The 20,163-nt window shown below is 30.2% G+C and overlaps 1 protein-coding gene across 1 annotated transcript; it reads left to right on the top strand.

The window, feature by feature from the left end:
• Window positions 1–13,412: 13,412 nt before the first annotated feature.
• LOC106691273 (endocuticle structural glycoprotein SgAbd-2) lies at window positions 13,413–17,128 on the top strand. The gene is made up of 3 exons (XM_014436987.1): window positions 13,413–13,445; window positions 14,496–14,629; window positions 16,815–17,128. The coding sequence occupies exons 1-3, from the start codon at window positions 13,437–13,439 to the stop codon at window positions 17,053–17,055; spliced, it is 384 nt and encodes a 127-aa protein (XP_014292473.1). The 5' UTR covers window positions 13,413–13,436; the 3' UTR covers window positions 17,056–17,128.
• The last annotated feature ends 3,035 nt before the right edge of the window (window positions 17,129–20,163 follow it).

Below are 20,163 nucleotides of genomic sequence, written 5' to 3'. Positions count from 1 at the left end.
ATATTGTTCCATATTCATGTACCTCAATAAACCTGCAAATAATAATTCACTTTAACAACAATTCTCATCCATGTATATTTCTAATTAAAATAATTATATTTACCTCATATTTGTCATACTTTTAATTCCACTATGAAAATCCTGTCATTCATTGAAAGATGGCTGAAAAAATTGTTTTACATTGTTTAATTCATTATTGGTACATTCTTCTCACTCTGCTGCACAAACATTGCTCTATCTTGTGTACTACCTCTTTGGACCTTATCTCAAGTCCAATGTGCTGTTTCGTCACCTCCCCGTTTATGGGTCCCACTTTATCTATTGTGTAATTTAAATTGAACTTTATGATTTATTTTTTATATAATTTGACTATTCTAAACTCACTTATTTCCTTTGATTGTCATGCTTATATGTTTAGTCTATTTATAATGTCGGCGTAGTGTGTATTTAAGTGTTAGTGTCAGTTTTGTAGTTTACTGTGTCTTTGATGTTTTTGGTTATATGTATAGCTTCCAGGAACCTTCTGCTTTTTGTGTATTGCACTACATCTATTATTGGTTGTATGTAGCTTGATTCTGGTTTCCAGTTTTTTTGATGTTTCACCAATGTATACTTTCTCACAATTTCTAAAATCTATCTTGTATATTGCATTAAATTTTTCCATTTTATTAATTTTGTCTTTCATGCTGGACAGCTTACTTCGTAACTTATTGTTATTGTATAGACTAGTTCTAATATTTACATGATCATATTCTGCCAATGTTCTTTTTATTTTATTAGATAGGCCTGGTATGTAATGGAGTCTAGAGAATTTTTTATTATTGCCATTACTCAATGTTTCATCCTATCCTTTTCCACTATAATTCGGGATCCCTAGGGACGCCTCTGTTTCCCGTTTTTATGCAGAGTTGAAGTGGCTTTATCCTTCCTACCGTCGTAAGTATTTCCTAGCATCTTTCATCTTCCAAGTCATCCAATCCCGCCGTCCTTCATACATCTCCGAGATCCTTCAATTCAAATCCTCTATTCGTTCCCGCAATACCCGTACCCGGTCTTCAGATTCATACACAAGGACCCACCGAATCGCTGCTTTCGATAGATCTTTCATTATCCGAGCCTCATCCTTATGGAACTCCATTCCCTCCAACATTCGTCGCTCCAATACCCTCCCAACTTTTAAATCCCGCCTGTTCAATCATTTCTTATCCATTCAGACCCCATAAAATTGTAAATTATTATAATTGTAAATATGTATGTTAACTATTATATCATTCTTAGTTATTTTTACATCGTTTCTTTTTTCTTTTTTCCTTTTTTTTTCTTTATTGTTCAACTGATAAAAGTGAGAAAGTAACCTATAATTATTTTTTATAATCACTGTTTATGTTTCTTTGTATTTTTGTTTAAGTATCTCTGAGGCTCCTCAGCCCTCATCTATTGATTTCTCTGCATTATTCTAAAGGGACTCGTCCCAGAATAAATAAAATATTATTTTTATTATTATTATTATTATTATCGTCCACTGTAACCTTTTTGTTTACTTCTTTCTAAAATTCTGTAATTCATTTTTGTCTTAATATTTTTTCTGTTTTATCTTGCTTTGTTTTTATTTTCTTGAGTGTTCTATTTTCTGTATTGTTTTTGGTTGTATGCTTGTTGTTTATTTTATTTTACCATAGTCTATTAATCGATATTGTGGGGTCAAAATATTCTATTGGCAAGTTGTATACTTCAGTCTTAATGTCTTCTATGTAGAATAAAATCTAGAATAAGAGGATTATATTTACAGGAAATCAGAATGCCATGACTTTCCTTTGAATTGTATTTTTTATTGAATTATTAAACCTGTAAGTATTTTCATTTCTTCTTATGGAAACTGCAATAAAAGGTAAGTAAAAATGTTTCATAGTCATTGTTGAAATAAAGTCAATAATTTTATTCTAGATATATAATTTACCTTTTTTTTTGTAAATATAAATATGTCCCATATTACATATTGGTTGAATTATTGGAATGACCTATACCATAATATCATGGCTATATCAAACCGCCCATCTTGATTTCATTTTTTAGAATGAAAAGGCAATGTAAGAAGGGAGTAATTATTTGATTTATGGAGAAATTAATAGAATTCCACCGCTAGAGCTGGTGCAATTATAAATAAAACTTTTATATGCCAAAAAAAAGTGGAAAAATAAAAATCCAAAATCCTAGTCGACGATTTGCGATTACTTAAAGACAAATCTCTAGATTGGTTGATCAACTTTCAAGTAATTATTATTAAGTACCGTAATCCCACAGGAATACTATCTGGAAGATCGGAATGCGGCGAAATGTGTCTACGGTAGACATCTTATTCTCAAGATGTCCGTAACGCGTTATTTTTTTTCCTCTGTTTCTCAGACTACTATTAAAAGAAAAACAATTGATTTCGAATTTTCAGCATTGGATGACGTCTCCTACTTGATTCAGTCCTACCAAACAGCCCGGCTTCCCTATCGCGGGTCAGAACTGTAGAATGATGAACGTCATAGGTCATAAAGATAAAATTGAAGTTATATAACTTGATAGATGCAATAACCTTTAATTCTTGTGTTGGGATATTACAAATGTTGAAAGCATATATTACAAATGGAAACATCTTATCAGCGTTTCAATAAATACTAAAATTCCAAATATAGCAATTTTACCATAGTTAATTTTATTATGTGAATCTCTTGATACGTAGGACGTATAATTAGTGATATAACTAATAATTACAAGCTGATACATTTTCATTTTATTTATTTTTTAATGTATCCATAAAAAACTCTCTTCTTGATTGGCTTTCTCGATTGCCTCATCCTCTTTTCATATTCCTTTTTCTCTGCCTCTGCCTCTACTTCCTCTATCTCAATATAAAATTTATTGATCTAAGATATTCCATAATTTTGTGTCATTATTTAATTATTAACAATTATGTATTGCCAAGACATAATATTTGACACGCAGCTATATATATATATATAACTTATGATTAGACTGAAAGAATTAACTAAGAATAAAAACGGAGCAGAGTAACGACACAAGGTTACTTAACAACTGAACATTTTATTATCAAAACATCTGGTATATGAACATATGGTATTGAATTTGTTATCAAACTTAAATTCTAATAATACAGAGTTATAATTATTATTAAGAGGCTCTGTACAGCTAACTTATATATATATATATATAGTCTAACTTAAATACTTCTAATCGTCAGGGTGGTACGAAAAAAAACATCAAATTAACTCTTCTATTAACATAATTTTTAGAAAGCAAAAAAAAGCGACAAGGATTTCACAACTTTGTGTAGGTTTTCTGACATATTTGTTTCTAGAAACAATATAATATTTTTTGCGATATTTTTAATCGTTAATACTTTTAACAAAACTGCAAAAAGTTTCTTATTTCCATTAATATATATTATTAAAGAACATAAATTACTGGTTATCTCTTGATTAGAAAAACCTGGAATGCTGTTGGTTCTAGTGGTGAAAACTGAAAACTTCACAATTAATGGTAGTTTTTATTTTTTTAATTCTTTAAATGTTAATTTCTTCCAATTTATATTACCTTAACATATGAATCTTAAACTTTTAAATACCCCATATGTGATTTTGAAATCGGATACAGTATTATTCATTTTGAGTCAAAGTTTTATTTATAAATTAAAATTCTAATTAAAAATAATTTTTTTTTTCGGTCGGATAAATTTTCAACCAATTAATTTCCAGCTTTGAGCTATAGCAATCTTGTTAACCGTTAGATAATTTATATTAGAGTATCACGAATATCACTCAATGTTAATTATATTATAAATTATTTTAGTTATTTAATGAATTATAAAACTAATTAAAAATTATTCAATTTCATATTTTATGTCAAATAGTTGTAATGCATAGTATAAAATATTAGTAAATAAATTAAGATGGATAATAGAGCCTAAATGTTGGTAAATATGTATTAGAATGAAGTAGCAAATCAGTCTATATGAAGTTTTTATATCACAATTTTGCCCTTATCGCATTTTCTTCAATATCAACTGACCTGTTAGTGGTCCTTAATATAAAAAAAAAAAACCTTCAGAATGAAGTAGTAGGTGTATTTTAGACCTTTGCAGAATAAAATCGACAAGAAACTGCGAAACTCTACCGTTTCTTCGTGATACTCGCAAAAACAATATCCACCCTACCGATGATGGCGCACGTAACAGAAGAACGTCATTGCGAAAGACACGATTGTGAAGAAGCTAAGAAGCAAATTGATGGTTTTCTAAAGGTTTTCGAAACCGAAACCGGCTATTCATCTGTTTATAAAACATGACTTTTCACTGCACATCTCCATTACTGCCTCTTAACTGAATTACCAAATACTTATCAAATCATAATTCCAAGGTTAGAACCAAATAGAGTTAAACTGTTATTATCAACAGACAAATTCCCTATTCTTGAATGGTAAAATAGTTAACTCATGATCAATTTAGAAGTCTATGAAGGTGTAAGTACTAACGTCGTTATTCACCTTTTTAGAATTATTACACACTTATGAATCAAACTTAATTTATGAATAAAACTTTGTTCAAAATGAATAAACTATATCCAAAAAAAAAACACATGAAAGATTAAAAAGTATAAATGTTAAGGTAATATAAATTGTAAGAAATTAATTTTTAATGATGTAAAAAACGTACGTTTATATAATGTGTATTTTATATAAAACTGTAGATATATTTTAATAGGAAGACTTTAGTAGTATTTAAGACATTAATAAAAACTTTACATAGAATGGTTTGATATTTTATTCTAATACGTATTGGCTAACATTTATTGGGCTCTATTATCCATCCTTATTAATTAACCTAGATTTTTCTACTGTATATTACTATTTCTCTTAAAAAATGAATCTGAATAATTCATAATGTAGTATTACAACTCATCAAAGAACTAAAATATTTTTTATAATTTTATTAACATTGAGTGATTAGTTCTCTTAATGTATAAGCCATTGTTCTCGGGACCGTTTTCCCCCCCCTTTCAAATCTCTTATATTAGGAGTATTCATGTTGTTCTGCTAAATGTATAATGTTTTACCATGTTAAATGTAAGGATTGTGATCAGCCCTATTTAAAGTCATGTTAAATGTTAAATGCTCAAGAGCTCCTAGCGGATTTTTCGAGCAACATTTTATAACCTTTCCTTCAGAAACTTCATGTTATTTTTTACGTCTAAGTTTTGATTAAAGTAATTTATTATACCATGCCTAAATTAAGTGAAAGTTTGGCTACAGAGTGCCTTGTCGATCACCTGATTTGTACGCAAGAGAACCAAGATGAGCTAATGGACAACTGTCATTACATTATTATTATTGTCATCCATTGCTTTATTTGATTTAAAAACATCCAAAACGATACTAACACAATCAAAACATAAACTACGAACAAGTAACCTCACCGACAAAACGGTGACGAGCTCAGCTGGTCTATTGGGTGACGTCCATCTCCATTTAACAAACCCAGTAACAGACTCTCAACCATGTTATATGTTATACCGTTTCAACACGGCAAAAGAAGAAAACATTGGTCTATTCAACATAAGTTTTTCCGTTTAACACGTTTTAACATGTTAAAATAAAGATCATGAATTTTATCTAACGGTTAACAAGACTGCTATAGCTCGGAGTTGGGGATTAGTTTGTTGAAAATTTATCCGACCAGAACAATACTGAATTTTCAATTGGAATTTATTTTATGGTTAAAAAATTGTTAAAAATGACACACTATGTTAAAAAAGTCATATGTTAACGTAACTCCAAAAGTTAAAAAATATCAGCCAGCATTAATTGTGTTTATTTCAGTTTTCTCATCAAGGATCAACAGAAATTCGAAGTTTTATCTAATCCAGAAGTGACAAATAATTAATTATATTCATTAATGTAGATGAGCGAATATAGGAATATTTTCCCAATTTATATATTTTTAACGTATTCTAAAAACAGTTACGTTAGAAAACATACACAACAAAGTTCTGAAAGATGTGTATTTTTTTTCTAAAAATCATGTTACTGAAGTGTTAATTGGAAGTATGCAAGATTAAATATTGCGGGTACTGTAACCTGCGCCCCGTGCCAATTATTATGTCTTGGCAATACACATAACATACATATAATGACACAAAATTAGGGAATGGCATCACTAAATAAATAAATTTTAATGTTAAGTAAGAGGAAGTAGAGAAAGTGGGAGAGAGAAAGGTGCAAGAAGTGATGAAGAGGACAAGAAAATCGTCCTTAGTACAGAATGGCCCTCTAAAGAATAAATAAAACACTGAAATCAATTAGAGACTTTAATACATCAAAATTAAATCTCTTGCGTTTACGTTGCGTTACTTTGATAATAAAGGGGTCTAAAATTTCTAAAAATACTGAAAAAAAGTGAAATGTCTAAAAAAATATTTTTAATTAACAATTTGAAATAAGTCCCGACTAATGACTGTAGAAAAAGTCATTAGTCTTGATTTTTTTTTTCTTTTTCTTAAAATTAAGTCTTCAATTCAATAATTTTCACTCAACTGTGCCAGAGCTGTTGTAAACTGAAACCAGCCGGATTTATCAATAATTATTTAATAACAAATTGATGTATGTATGAGGTATGATGCAGAAATAGGAAAGATCTATTTGGTTTGATAAAAAAAAGAACTGACGCATAAATAAAGTATAAAACGAATATCATTTCAATAATAATTTATACTAAAATTGTTATGTTATTACTATTTTTTATTAATCGATTTTTACTGGAAGCGCTACAATTATTTGTACTTTCCTTCCTACTGTTATTATTTGCACGAATCGCAACCTAATTAGCTTATTCATTTTATTTTATTACTCTTTGTAAGCTCTATCTCCAGAGGGCTGCTCTATGAACTGACATTTTCTCAAATCCAGGTGGTAAATTAGCTGCAGCAGCTATTGAAGCTCAGAAGTTGTTGCGAAATCCGATTCAGTTTCTTTTTCAGGCAATTAAGCTTTCATTGTACTCTCTATCCCTTAGCTTGAATAACAAATCATGTCAATATTAAAATTCATATAACCTATTTACGATGCAATTAGCGAAATGAAACACACCTGAGGAGAATTAGAAAAGTGAATCCAGGCTATAAAGACAAACTGCTGATTGCCAGAATCATTTGTGGAACTAAGATTACAGTGAATATGTCAACTGACTGGAATGTTTTGATAGTCTGTACTCAGCTCTGCTATGACATAATTTTCCGCTTGAAAATTTAATAATAGTATGTCCAAATGTTTTCTCTTATATTGAGCAGATTGGTTTTTGGAATGAATGAAATATATAATTTTATTACAATTACATATTTCTTATATATATTGTTTTAAATTAATGCATACTTTATATGTAAATATTTATTAATAATAATAACTGACATGGCAACCTATAAATAGGTCTGCTTCCAAAATCCTCCACTATTTAGCTTAGTCCTGTGTTGCAGTGCAATTCCTGATTTGTTGAAGGTATCTCGAATTCACAGAGACACAGTCCACAAACCATCTTCTACGTCTTCCCACTCTTCTTGTCTGGTGTAGTTCGTCTGTCATGATTGTCTTGGTAAAGCTTTGGTTGTCTATCCGAAATATATAGCCTGCCCAGCGTAGTCGTCCGATCCTAATAAACTTGGCTATATTTATCTTTTCAAAGAGTTAATATAGTTCTCGGTTCTTTCTTTGGTGTCAAACAGCTCTGTAATTTATAAATTTAAGGATTATCTGAAGAATCCTCCGCTAAATTGTTAATAGTTTTTTTTCATCTGCGTTTGAGGTAGCCGAAGCTTCCGAACAATACGCCAACATTAGGCGTAAATGCGTTTGATAAAGAATATTTTTATAATATATTCAGAATATTACGGTAAAAGAGGCTTATACTTCGTAGAAATGAAGCAAGGTTATAGGGACCAGAAACGACGGCGTTGGATCTAGGCCAATGATTTATTGAAGAGGAAGAGAAAGAAGTGGTTTTAGTGCACCAAATGTACCTAAATTTCAAAATGGTATATGATTCTATTCTCTACCATTAATCTCAATAGAGCTGGAAATATCAGAGTCTATAGTGAATATACCTTAAATAATTAATTATTATGGAAAGATTATGGAAGTTTAAATTATCCGGGCCATTAATTAATTAAATTATCAGGATTTATAGTTAATAAATCTTAAATAATTATTAAATAATTAATCGAGATAAGATAAGGAGATGAAATGTAAGTCAATTGTGTTTTATCTCTTAAATTCTCTATAATAGAAAGTGTATGAAGTATGCCTTCACCTTAATGCTAGGAAAACTTCACTTTTGGTTGGCTGGTTGGGTTTGAGTGGACTGTATAATTGAAAAATGAAACATGATTGAATGAAAATAAAATTCTATTGTTTAAGTTACAGGGGGATAGGGGATGGCCGAAATGAAACATTTATGATTAGATGGTTAGTAAATTTTGAATGGCAGGGCTATGGAAAATTGTGGATATAATGAGGTGATTGGTGATGATGTAGATGTTAGTTGTTGCATTTGGTGAACTTACTCCGTTCTCTGGCTTCTCCCTCTTTATCTCTTGAACTCTCTCATCTCTTGATCACTCTCTCTCTCTCTCTCTCTCCTCTGCTCCGGGAAGCACCTCCGAGTCTCTCTACTCACTTATTTTCATTACCGAAGATTGTGAAGAAAAAGAGAAAAAAGAAGTGTGTTGGCAAAATACAAAAACGAGATGGCCTGGGTTTCTTCTCTTGCCACCGAGAGCGCTGGAGGAGACAAGCTAGTGTAGCTGGTAGTGCCTTTGTAATGGGAGCTCCCTCCCCCAATTCAATTCAGACCATGGCGCTAGTATTGCCTACATTATGGCAGCCTTTCCAATTCAACATTTCGGTTGCCGTAGGTTACCCAGAACAGAAAGAATTGAAATGGTTATGAATTTTCATTTCATTACAATATTAATAACGTACCAATGGTCGGTAATAGTCATTTGATTGTGACGAAGCTCATTGAATACATCGTTATTTGATGAAAACCATTAGTTCAACAAACAAATATGTATTATTTATCATACACAGATCACATTTATAAAATTAGCAATAATTTCGGTGATATTTTTTTCATAAAATAATTATAAACTAAAAAAAACAGGGCCTCAATCTTCTTAAAAGGGATAAAATTGAGGTTATATCCTTAATAGATAGCACATGATTTTTGTAGTCGAGTTTCATCTTGTGTTCTAAAGGTAATATATATAAATCATTAGAGAGCACACTATTGAATGAAATGAGAAATACTTAGGTATTTATTTTAGAGACCTAAGGTATCTGAGGTAGAAAGGAAATTACTCAGTTCATGCTTCAGGTCCTCTACCCCGAAACCTTAAAGTAAGATTATGCAATCAAGATTCAATTAGCTTCCAAAAAGAATATGAATATTGATACGAATCTTTATTTGTAATCACATGAAACTACCAGATTATCTTAGTTTCGTTATGATAATTATTAATTTATTTTAAAAAAAAACAAGGTTTAAGTGAAGGGTTTGACTGCTGAACACACATTCTTCATTCCAGGAAATTTCAATAAAACAATTTTTTTTAATTTCATGTGGCACATATTACATTAATACTAATGCAAGTTCAAAACCTTGTCTGATGGATATTAAATATTTGTCTAGTTTACTATACAATTTTATGAATAGGAGAATGTGACTTTTGGAGTTTCCGTAAACCTAAAATTAACACATTATTTGCGTCACCTCCAAAATTTTTTCCATATTTATTTTGATAGCTGACATATTACTCTATTAAGAAAAATGGCATAAAATTTTATATCCACAAACAGAAGTAGTTAACATTTATTATGTGATAAATAGTGATCATAATGATGTAAAAAAAAACTACTACAATCAACTGACATCAAAATCTAATCAAGAGATTGTCCACTAAGTTCATACCATCCACACAATAAAATATGAGAGTAGACAAGATGACAGGTTGTGCGAGCGCCATTGAAAGAACAACCCGTAATGCTATGTTCACAGCGTTGTAGGATTGATTCCAATATATGTCAGTTAATACTTATTTCGTGGATGTCCTGCGAGATGAACTTTGATACTGAAATACTTTGAAATGTTATGGGACCCATGGCTTGAAATCAGAGGCCTCATGCACAATGAAGTGACAGGAGAAATTGAGCAAGATTGAAATAAAACATCGATGCCACAAATCTACTATTTTGATTGAACATACATTTGTAGTGACTGGAACATGGAATGTGGTAAATGAAATGTTGTCAACAAAATTTAAGCCATTAAAAATAATTGTGTTTGCTTATCTTGATTACTAACCAAACATTAACAAAATAACACTTACAAAATGCAATATTTTTATTTTTAACACTAGGCATCGTGTAGGCTGCAATGGCTCTTTAGTTAATACTATACATTAGAAATTATTCTCAATAATAGAACTAATAATTTATAATTATGAGAGATAGTTGACCACGGATGATGAATGAGGAGAAGATGGTTGGGGGTGCGGTCAATGAAAAACACAAATAAGTACGATTAACTTATTTTAATGTGCCAACGTTTCGGCTAGAGTTTCCAGCCTTCTTCAGGGCTAAAAACAAAACAAGATAACAACCACAGTAAGTATAGAAAAATAAAAAAAGAAAAAGAAAGTATAAACAGAATAATAATATTAATTTTTACTATTAATAATATAATATTAATAATAATATTTACACATTTTATGTGTAAAATTATTCTGTTTATACTTTCTTTTTCTTTTTTTTATTTTTCTATACTTACTGTGGTTGTTATCTTGTTTTGTTTTTAGCCCTGAATAAGGCTAGAAACTCTAGCCGAAACGTTGGCACATTAAAATAAGTTAATCGTACTTATTTGTGTGTTTCATTGACCGCACCCCTAACTAATAATTTAGTTTTAGAAAATTTAATTTAATTTACTTTATTATTTACATTAGTAGTATTTTAGTACTAATGCAAATAATAAAGTAAATAGACTAGAAATAATGATAATTTTTTGTATAATTACTAATAATCAAACATTCATAGGCTACTAAAATATTTAGAATACTATAAAGTATAATTTAATAAAATAAGGAAAATAGTGTATACCGTATATTACTTTAAATCTATAATTAATGATAAAATAATTATAATAATGAATTGCAAATAAAAATAAATAAGGAATAATTAAGCCAATAAGTTCATAAAATATGTATTGAATATGAAATGATTGTACAAAGACAATAAGAATATAGTCTAAATATCAGAATAGGTGTAGTTATGAATTATATATAACTAGATTTATTCAGAATTTAATGAAGTTTAGTTACTAAAGTTAAATAAAAAAAAAATTACAGTTAGGTCAATAAAAATCAGAAATCAAGTTCATAAATCAATTAATTTAATTAAGCTCATTAAATTTATAGAAATAAGGAAGTATAGTTATTCTGATATGAAATTGAACAAATATGGTTCATATACATTTCCCAATTCTGTAATTAAATTGGGGTTCATTATTTTTTTTCTAATATTGAGGAATTATCTATTTTCTTTTCGAAATAAATTAGTATTCAAAAATTTGAAAATAACTTAGCTCAAGTAGATAATCTAGGAGCTAGAATGCTATTGTTTGGAAATTTCCAAATTTATTGGTGTTGTGCGTTATCATTCCCTAAGTACTATTCTGTATATTTGTTAGTTTTGATAAATGACATTTGGCTGCGACACCATTGCATTCGATCCCATTATCTTAATATTGAATCAAACAATGATTTGTACGCTATTATTAATGCTTCACTGTCAAATGAATATTGGAGGTAATTAATTTTGTATAATCTATACCCGTTGTCTCTCTATGACACTTGTTATGTGGAAGTCTCACTAAATGGATTTTCGATGGTAATAGAAATGTACATATTTATTATCAATAACTTTATTATTGCTGTATTTTTTTTTTGGAGGTATTCATCTTTAAATTACTAATTATTAATCAGAATGGCCGAGGAAAAATATTATTAAACCTAATTAGGCCTAAATTGTAAAAATAAAAATAAAATATATTATAATAGTTTTGTATTAATTTTAGACATCTTGATGAAGTTTACTTTTGGCCATTTTAAAAGTAATTTTCTTTACTTCTTCACCCTATCCATCTTATTAAAAATCTGTGATATTATAAATACAAAATCCATGGAAGTATTAGTTGCTTTTTATATTTTATTAAAATATAAAAAAAAAAATCCAATTGAAATTAAATTAAATGATAATACTAAACACTAAAATAAAAATGTGGACAAAATATTAGTATAAAAGTAACAGAACATGAAAAAGACAATAATTTTGTTTATGTAAAAATGAAATAAATACTTTTGATACACATTCACACTATACATAATATTTACCATCATCTCCGAGAGATCTAAGCGTCCTCACCCAGCCCAGTCACTGTTACTGAAAGCCAGTGGAGACTGAGTAAGAGCTCCAGATGATGTCATTTGTATATATATTAAAACACACAGGTCCTAAAACATTACCTTGTGTTACACCAGTGTTTGTATCAAGTGATCTGCTGAGTCAGTTTCTTAATTTAACCATTGATTTCCTGTTAACAAAGTAGCTTTTAACAACTCTCAAAGTGAATCAGAGCTTCTTATGTTTTCCATACTTAAGATATGACTAAAGGAAATATTGCCTTTTAGCTTGATTTTGTAATAAATGTTGTCGATAATTTATTCTATTTAAGCTATATATTAATATTTTAGCTGTATAAATTATAATAATACAATACGAACTGATCATCAATGCAAATAAAAGCAATGTTTTAATATAAATTTTGTCAGGATCATGAAATAGCATATTATAGTAATTAATAATAACATATTGTAAGACGAAACATCGCAAATTGAATTTCATAGATACATGCAATATCTATTGCAAAGATGGTGGAATGGAATATTAGAAATAAAATTATTTCAAAATAATAATAAAATGCCGGTTACTTCATAAATAAATGTGTATTTATCATTTATGATAACTGATGAAGACCTTACCAAAGATAGAAAAAGAATATCTCTAGATGTCCCTCTACCGACAGATAACATTAAATATAAATAAAATATCTTTCAAGGAACTCCTAAATTTAGTAAAATGACTGATAATAACAGCACTTGTCATATATGACTCCAGCCGAACATTTGACCCCAGGACGAACGAACTTATGAAATTTCTGTGTGTGCCCGCGTGAAAGGACGTCTGGAAGTGGGGGTGGCTGCAGTCCTAGTATATAAGACTGCCGGATCATCCTCCTCTGTCCAACAGTGAACCATCACAGGATAACCAACATGAATTCAGTAAGTAGTAGCAGTGATTAGGAGGATAACATATTTGGTGCAGTGGCTACTGTTGCAATTTAGAACAACATATCGCCGACGGTCAATGTTCAACAATTTGTCTAAATTTGATTTTAGATAAAGTATTACTCATGTTTTCACTAAATATGAAAAAAATATTTTTTTCTAGATTGGATGGCGTTAATGAAAAATTAAATAACTAAACATTTTTTTTTTAAAGAGTTTTGTAACATCATCCTTGTTCATATTATCAATAATACTTTATTTGATACTAAGTTTTCTTGAGATATTGAATTAAAAATAAATTATGATTATAGTAAACTTTTGACTGCATCCTTAGATGTATAAAATTAGAGTTTTTTCTGATATCGGTGAATTAAAGACTATATCTTTGGTGCTGATCAAGAGTCGCGTCTCTGAAAGTTTTGCATTTTAAAGTATTATTTATGGATTATTTTCTAATTACATACAAAAGTATGCATTTTTGCATTTAATTTTTTTTTAGTATTATGTAAAAAAATTTATCAATTATGTACCAAATTCTAAATATCTACATCATATTATATGATAGGAATGAAAATTTAAAAAAATGTCTATAGCGTTCTTGAAAAATGTGTAGTGTATAGGTAGGTCAAAACCAATCGTAGGAACTTACTTTATTTCCAAATGATGCAAAAAGGCCAAGTGCTGTAAAAGACAATATATCCAGGATCTAAAAATAAACAACTTAAAAACAGACCATTTCAAAAGATGCCTATAGCCCATCTCCAAAGGCTTTTGAAATGACATTCCTCAGCGGTTATCTAAGCACTTACCCGGCTCTCAAGTTGATGCATAAAAGCAGAAACTGTGAAGTAACTTTGAAAATCCCATTTACGGGCAAAAACTTTTAGCTCATGCCGCATTACCATGGAATTCTCGAGTAACATTTGCATTTCTAAAAATAAATTTGACTCATGGTAATAATGTATAAATGATGTTAAACGCCAGATACAATTCTTAATAAAGACGAAACTAAGTTGCCATATTTACGTTATTTTTTCAATGCAGGTATTGTGTATCTTCCTGGCAGTTGTCTGCTCCCTCTGTGCCGCTCAGAGAGGTCAAGTCTACAACAACCCCAACGAGATTCCAATTATCTCTTATGTCAACGATAACAACTTCGATGGATCTTACAGATACAGGTACATTTAGTATTTTTATTCATTATTCAATTAATATTTAAGGTACGTTAAAATATTATTATTCATCTTGGATATGCATTTTGAATGAAGCGTAAGGATTTCTAGCAGAGCGGGAAAAGTTGTATAAATAAGAAAAGGGGCCAAAACAGGTTAAATGTTTAAGCTTAGGAGCATATGAAATCTAAGTAGCTCCTCCATCAAATTATTTATTAAGGTGCATTACAAAAACATTTTTAAATGATCAACAGCCTACAAATTACTTAATTTACTTCAGTTATTTTCTATTTTATATAATTATTACTTATCTAGCACGAATATTAAGTGAATAAATTATTGAACTCGAAAATGAAAATTAGTTACTATTTTTTATTTTATAAAATAATCCTAATTCTAGTAGGTGTGACTGCTTTACCACTTTAGTCATCATATTATCTTCTCAAGTTACATAAATTTAAATACATTAAAAAAAAATCAGGAAATTTAAGATTCTAGCTATACAACTAGAGGTGCATTCTTACTATTACAAATCTTATTTTAAAAATGCATAAATAAAGTAGGCCGATATTAGTTTTTACAATAATTGGGGAACTCGCGTTTCTTTCAAGTGCCACTGCTGTTCTAGGGATCTCATATGTCTTTCTCTTCACTCCTAATGCGATTCTAGATGTTCTTTTGTCATATAATGTTGTTATTCCTGATGTTAAAGGTGCGTTAGATTTGAAAATGAAAATACGAAGAAGTATAGCTCACACCACCGAGTGTAATCGATTATGTTTTATGTGTGCCTGTGACTCATTTTAATGTATCAAACTAGAGAAATTCAGGAATGTATTGAAAAAGTTGTATTAAAAAGAGCATATCGATAGGGAAGCTATTGACTCAGAAGATTCATATTGAAGTTCATGAGTCTTCAGATTGGAAAAAGGAGGTGATTCATATTTTTTCGAAACGAATGTTCTACGTCCGATTTCCACCTGGGATAGTTAATATTTAGTTTTCTGCTGTTCACAAAAATGAATCTTGACACTCTCTCCTTAGTTAGTAAGCGACTCCAACTTTCAGCTAAAAGTAAGGGGTTAGCCAAAAGGACCACTAGGCCAACTTACCGGACAAGTTCCCCCACAAGTTACTAGTACTAGTACACGTTTCTGGAATTCGAGACTGGTATACTTGCATGACTAACTGGTAAATGAAGACAACAAAGAAAGTTTTCTTCCTACTGGGATTGCATTTCCAACTAGCAAACAGTAGATGCAAAGTTTTGCCTACTTGCTGAACATTCCCAAATCCTTTAGTAAAGGGTTTTTCGACGTTATGGAAGAAGATTTGAAAAAGAAACCTTTTCATGAGATGAACCTCAAATAAGTGGGGTATGCCAGATAAGTAGACTTTGTCTACTTCGAAAGAGAATGAAGAGAATTTCCTCACATACATATTATCGATGTTCGATCTCATAGAATACATCAATGAATATTCCTATTTTTTTAGTTCACACTCTCTATTTTTGGAAAATTGTAGTTTCGTGACTATAGTAACATCGAACAATTTTTCCATGAGTTTTAGAAGATTTTTAAGAATACGGTAGTTTCATCATATTCTGTTTTAGATATTTTTGTGTTCAACAAATTTGTATCTTTTTAGCTGTTTTATATCTTTTTATCTGTGTTTAATATCTCCAATCCTACTGTTCTAAAGTATAATGAGGTATTTGAACCACTATTGAGTATTATTTTTAAATTTGTTTACAAAGATTTAAACAAAGGACCTGTAACGAACCTAATTGGGCTACCATTCTAGAGATGACTTTTATAAACAAATTGTAATATTTTGTATATTGACAGGCTGTTGTAATCGCAAGTCTGTAAATATATATTTTATTTTCACAGTTTACAATGTGTTTGAGTTTCTTTATTGTTCAATTTATTATGAAGCATAGGAAACTATTCTAGGGACAACCTATTCCTCTTTGTTTAAGCCGAGTTTTAAACAGTTAAAATCTTTAAATGAAATTTTTAATTGATATTCTATCCTCACTTTATTTACCATATATCAAAATTATAATTCTTCCATTAAATTATTATATCATTTAATAACTTTAAAAATGCTTTAAGCATAACAACTAATTAGCGATATGAAGATTTCTTTACCAAGTATCATTAAAGTAAGTCGTGTTATGAAATTTCAGCTATGAAACTGGCAACGGCATTTCAGCTTCGGAAGAAGGTTTCCTGAAGAACCCAGGCCAGAAAGACCTGGAGGCACAGACAGCCCGCGGTACCTACACATACACAGCTCCTGATGGCCAGGTCATCACCGTGAACTGGTACGCGGACGAGACAGGATTCCACGCTGACGGAGCTCACTTGCCCACACCTCCTCCAGCTGCAGGAGTCGCACCCCAACAACCATTCCCAAGGGGGAAATGATCTGATTCTATGTATATTTATTTATTGTACATATGTCCTTTATATTTTTATATAAAAACTTTTTGAAAGATCAGTATTCTTTTTTTATTTATTTGCTTATGTTGTATTTGGCTTTGCAATTTAATGATTAAGTACTGGCAACTGTTCTAAGATTGCATATATATGATTACTAGCCAATCTTTGTTCCATGAAGATCTCAAGATTTGATGGAATGAATATTATGGAACTGAATCTGAAGCGGGAAGGTTGATTTTTATATTTACATTCGGGAATCAAATTCATATAAAATGAATTTGACAAAAAAAAAGTCTATAATTCAATTATTTAATACTTATTTTATAAAGAAAAAATTATTTTGTGGCAGTTCTAGATCTTTTTCACAAGTGTATATGTTATTGTTCTGATAGTATATTTATATATGTAAAATACGAACGAAGATATATACGAACTGAAACGAATTCTTCCAAGACTCTGTAAATTTTGATTGAAAATATCCTTTGAGACACAGTGAAGTTCTTTAAGATAAAAACACAAACAGTTTTTTAGAATTTGTTCTGTCCTTAAGGAGCCCTTGCCGAAAAATTTTCTTTGAAGTGTTTGTAGGCCAGTTCTGCATCAGATTCATATCATATTCTATAGGAAATCGAAAGTTGCTGTATTAATTGTCCCAGGGAGTAATGGATAAAATGTAGGTAAGGAATAAGAGTCAGACAGTGAACGAGTTAAATCACTTAATGAAGAAAAATAAGGTGTATTTTTATTTTAAATTTGATGAGAGTCCATCATCTTATAAATTGTTCTGAATAACAAATTTCGAGTTGGTGTTGCATATTAGGAGATAGGGATGGAATAATGTAATTGTCTGGGCTAGTAGCATGAGTCAATTTATTCTTTTTATAAATCAACGTTTACACACTACACGAAAACCATTTTTTTGTTTTAATTAGAGATAAATATTAAAGAATTATACACTAGAAACTATGAAAAAGATAAGGTTACTATTAATTGTATTTAAAATTTGATGTAAGTAGCAAAATCATGGTAGAGTGATAGGTGGTCACAAACAATTTTATTAATTAGAACCCGCTCATGCTAAAGAAAAAATATATAAATCAAAAAGGCAATCCAGGTTCAGTCTGATTCATTCTAAGAAAATATAAAGCGTATCCTAAGTATAGTGATAGGGGTCAATTTTTCATTTTGTGGGACCGCCACAGAAATAATTGTTGATCCCTTAGGCTGGTAAAGTTAACGTTTCAACAACACTGTGACTAATGGCACTTCTTTTATTTAAATTTAGGAGCAAATATAAACAGCCTCAATATAATACATCGAATAATTTCTTATTTAAATCAACCTATGGTGTAATGGAATGGCTCCCTCTGAAAAGGTAACACCATTAACATTTTGGCTAAATTTGAGCAGGACTAGTTAGGAACATTGAGATGTATCTGTACTTAATCTATGATGAAGATAATTTGGTCGAAGCTTTTATATTATGATATCCAAGAATGTTAAATGAAGGTTTTATAATGGCAAAGTTTAAAGAGAGGTTTTTCAGAATATTTTTAGAAAAATTTCTCAATAATTAAGTAATTAATATTATTGTCTACGCCTAATTAAAAACAGTCTGAGAATATATGCAGTAATACGTTGGTATATATCGATTATGATGAGCCATGTTTTCAATACATGAGAATGTTTTTTCTTGTCAAGTATTTAGCTAAAATAGTCACAATTCCATTCTTTTCATTAGAATAAAATATATACAAACTATAGCACACTTTTACAACAACTACAAGAAACGGCAAACTCACATAATGCTAATTATATCACAGTAACCAATGATTCGATGGATTAACAAAATCTAACATCTCCTAGGTGTTGTAACAGGACCATAAACACTACTGAACCTCAGAATGTTAAGCTATCAGAACACTCTTATAATTGAAATACACAAATAATACTTAATAATAATAACCTATATTAATATCATAATAACTTTGGTTCTCTTAACCAAGCTGGGGATCTGACTCAACAGGAAATAAACAAATACAAATCAAAGAACTACTCGGTGAAAACTTTATCGTTATTAGAATTAATGGTTAATTGCAGAAAAAGATGGCGTAGCCATTCGTGATTCGTGTGGACTCGAGTTCTCTTGCGATTACTATGTTCTTGAACCAATTCGGATCTACGAATGTACTCCCAGCCGTCCTGTCTGTGGAGCGGATGACTTCCCTGTGTACCTATTTTTTTCGTACAAATGGGACTAGGTTGTGTCAACCATCCTATACATCTAGTTCAGCAGAATTAAAGTAATCTGCCTCCAAGCAAAAATCACTGGTGACATTTGTCAAAATTAAGCTGAATCAGATAGATTTTCTTAGTTTTTAATATTTATTTGTCTAGAACCCTTCTTGGTGAGCCATATAGCTCACCGAATCACTACATGTCTCGTAAAGGCCTTAAATTTCAGCCATTGAGACAGGGGAAGAGGTCCAAGGTTTTCACCATCTGTCAATTAAGGTTTCAGTTTTTTTACAGTAAGTTTTAACTGTTTGTGAATATTCAATTTTATTTTCCTGATGCTTTTCAGGAAAAACGTCTAATCTAAGTAAACGGCTCAGTCGATTTAGTTTATTTCTATTGTCTTTCAATAGATAAATAAAGTGAGGAATTAATTATAGGCAATATTATGTTTTATTTCTTATGCTATAGATTTCTTATACTATAAAGTCGCTTAGGCTCTTCGGAATCTGAAGTAACAGGAAATAAATATGAATTAAGTAACTTCTACTTAGTGACACCTTTGTCTTGAAAAGAGAGCAAATAATTCATCTGTAGAGAGCAATCAATCAGACAAGAAACTGTTAACTTTTCAGTTTATCTTATCCGGGTCAAAGTACAAACTCGAAAAAAACTTCAAAAAGTTCATGCCCAAGCCCCTGACCTCTCATCCTAAGCCTCAACCTCCACGTCATCATAATCCTCCCCATCAGCTACCCTTACGGGTAAAATTGCCGCCACCACATCCACTCCCAGTTCCATCTCATCCAACTGTTCCGATGAACTCCTCATCCCAACTACCATTAAAAACTGACACAA

Source organism: Halyomorpha halys, unplaced genomic scaffold (assembly GCF_000696795.3).
Source record: "Halyomorpha halys isolate HHAL.00 unplaced genomic scaffold, Hhal_1.1 Scaffold2203.1, whole genome shotgun sequence".
In the NCBI taxonomy this organism is placed as follows: domain Eukaryota; kingdom Metazoa; phylum Arthropoda; class Insecta; order Hemiptera; family Pentatomidae; genus Halyomorpha; species Halyomorpha halys.
The sequence above is the reverse complement of the archived record's forward strand: the minus strand, read 5'-3'. Positions and strand labels throughout refer to the sequence as shown.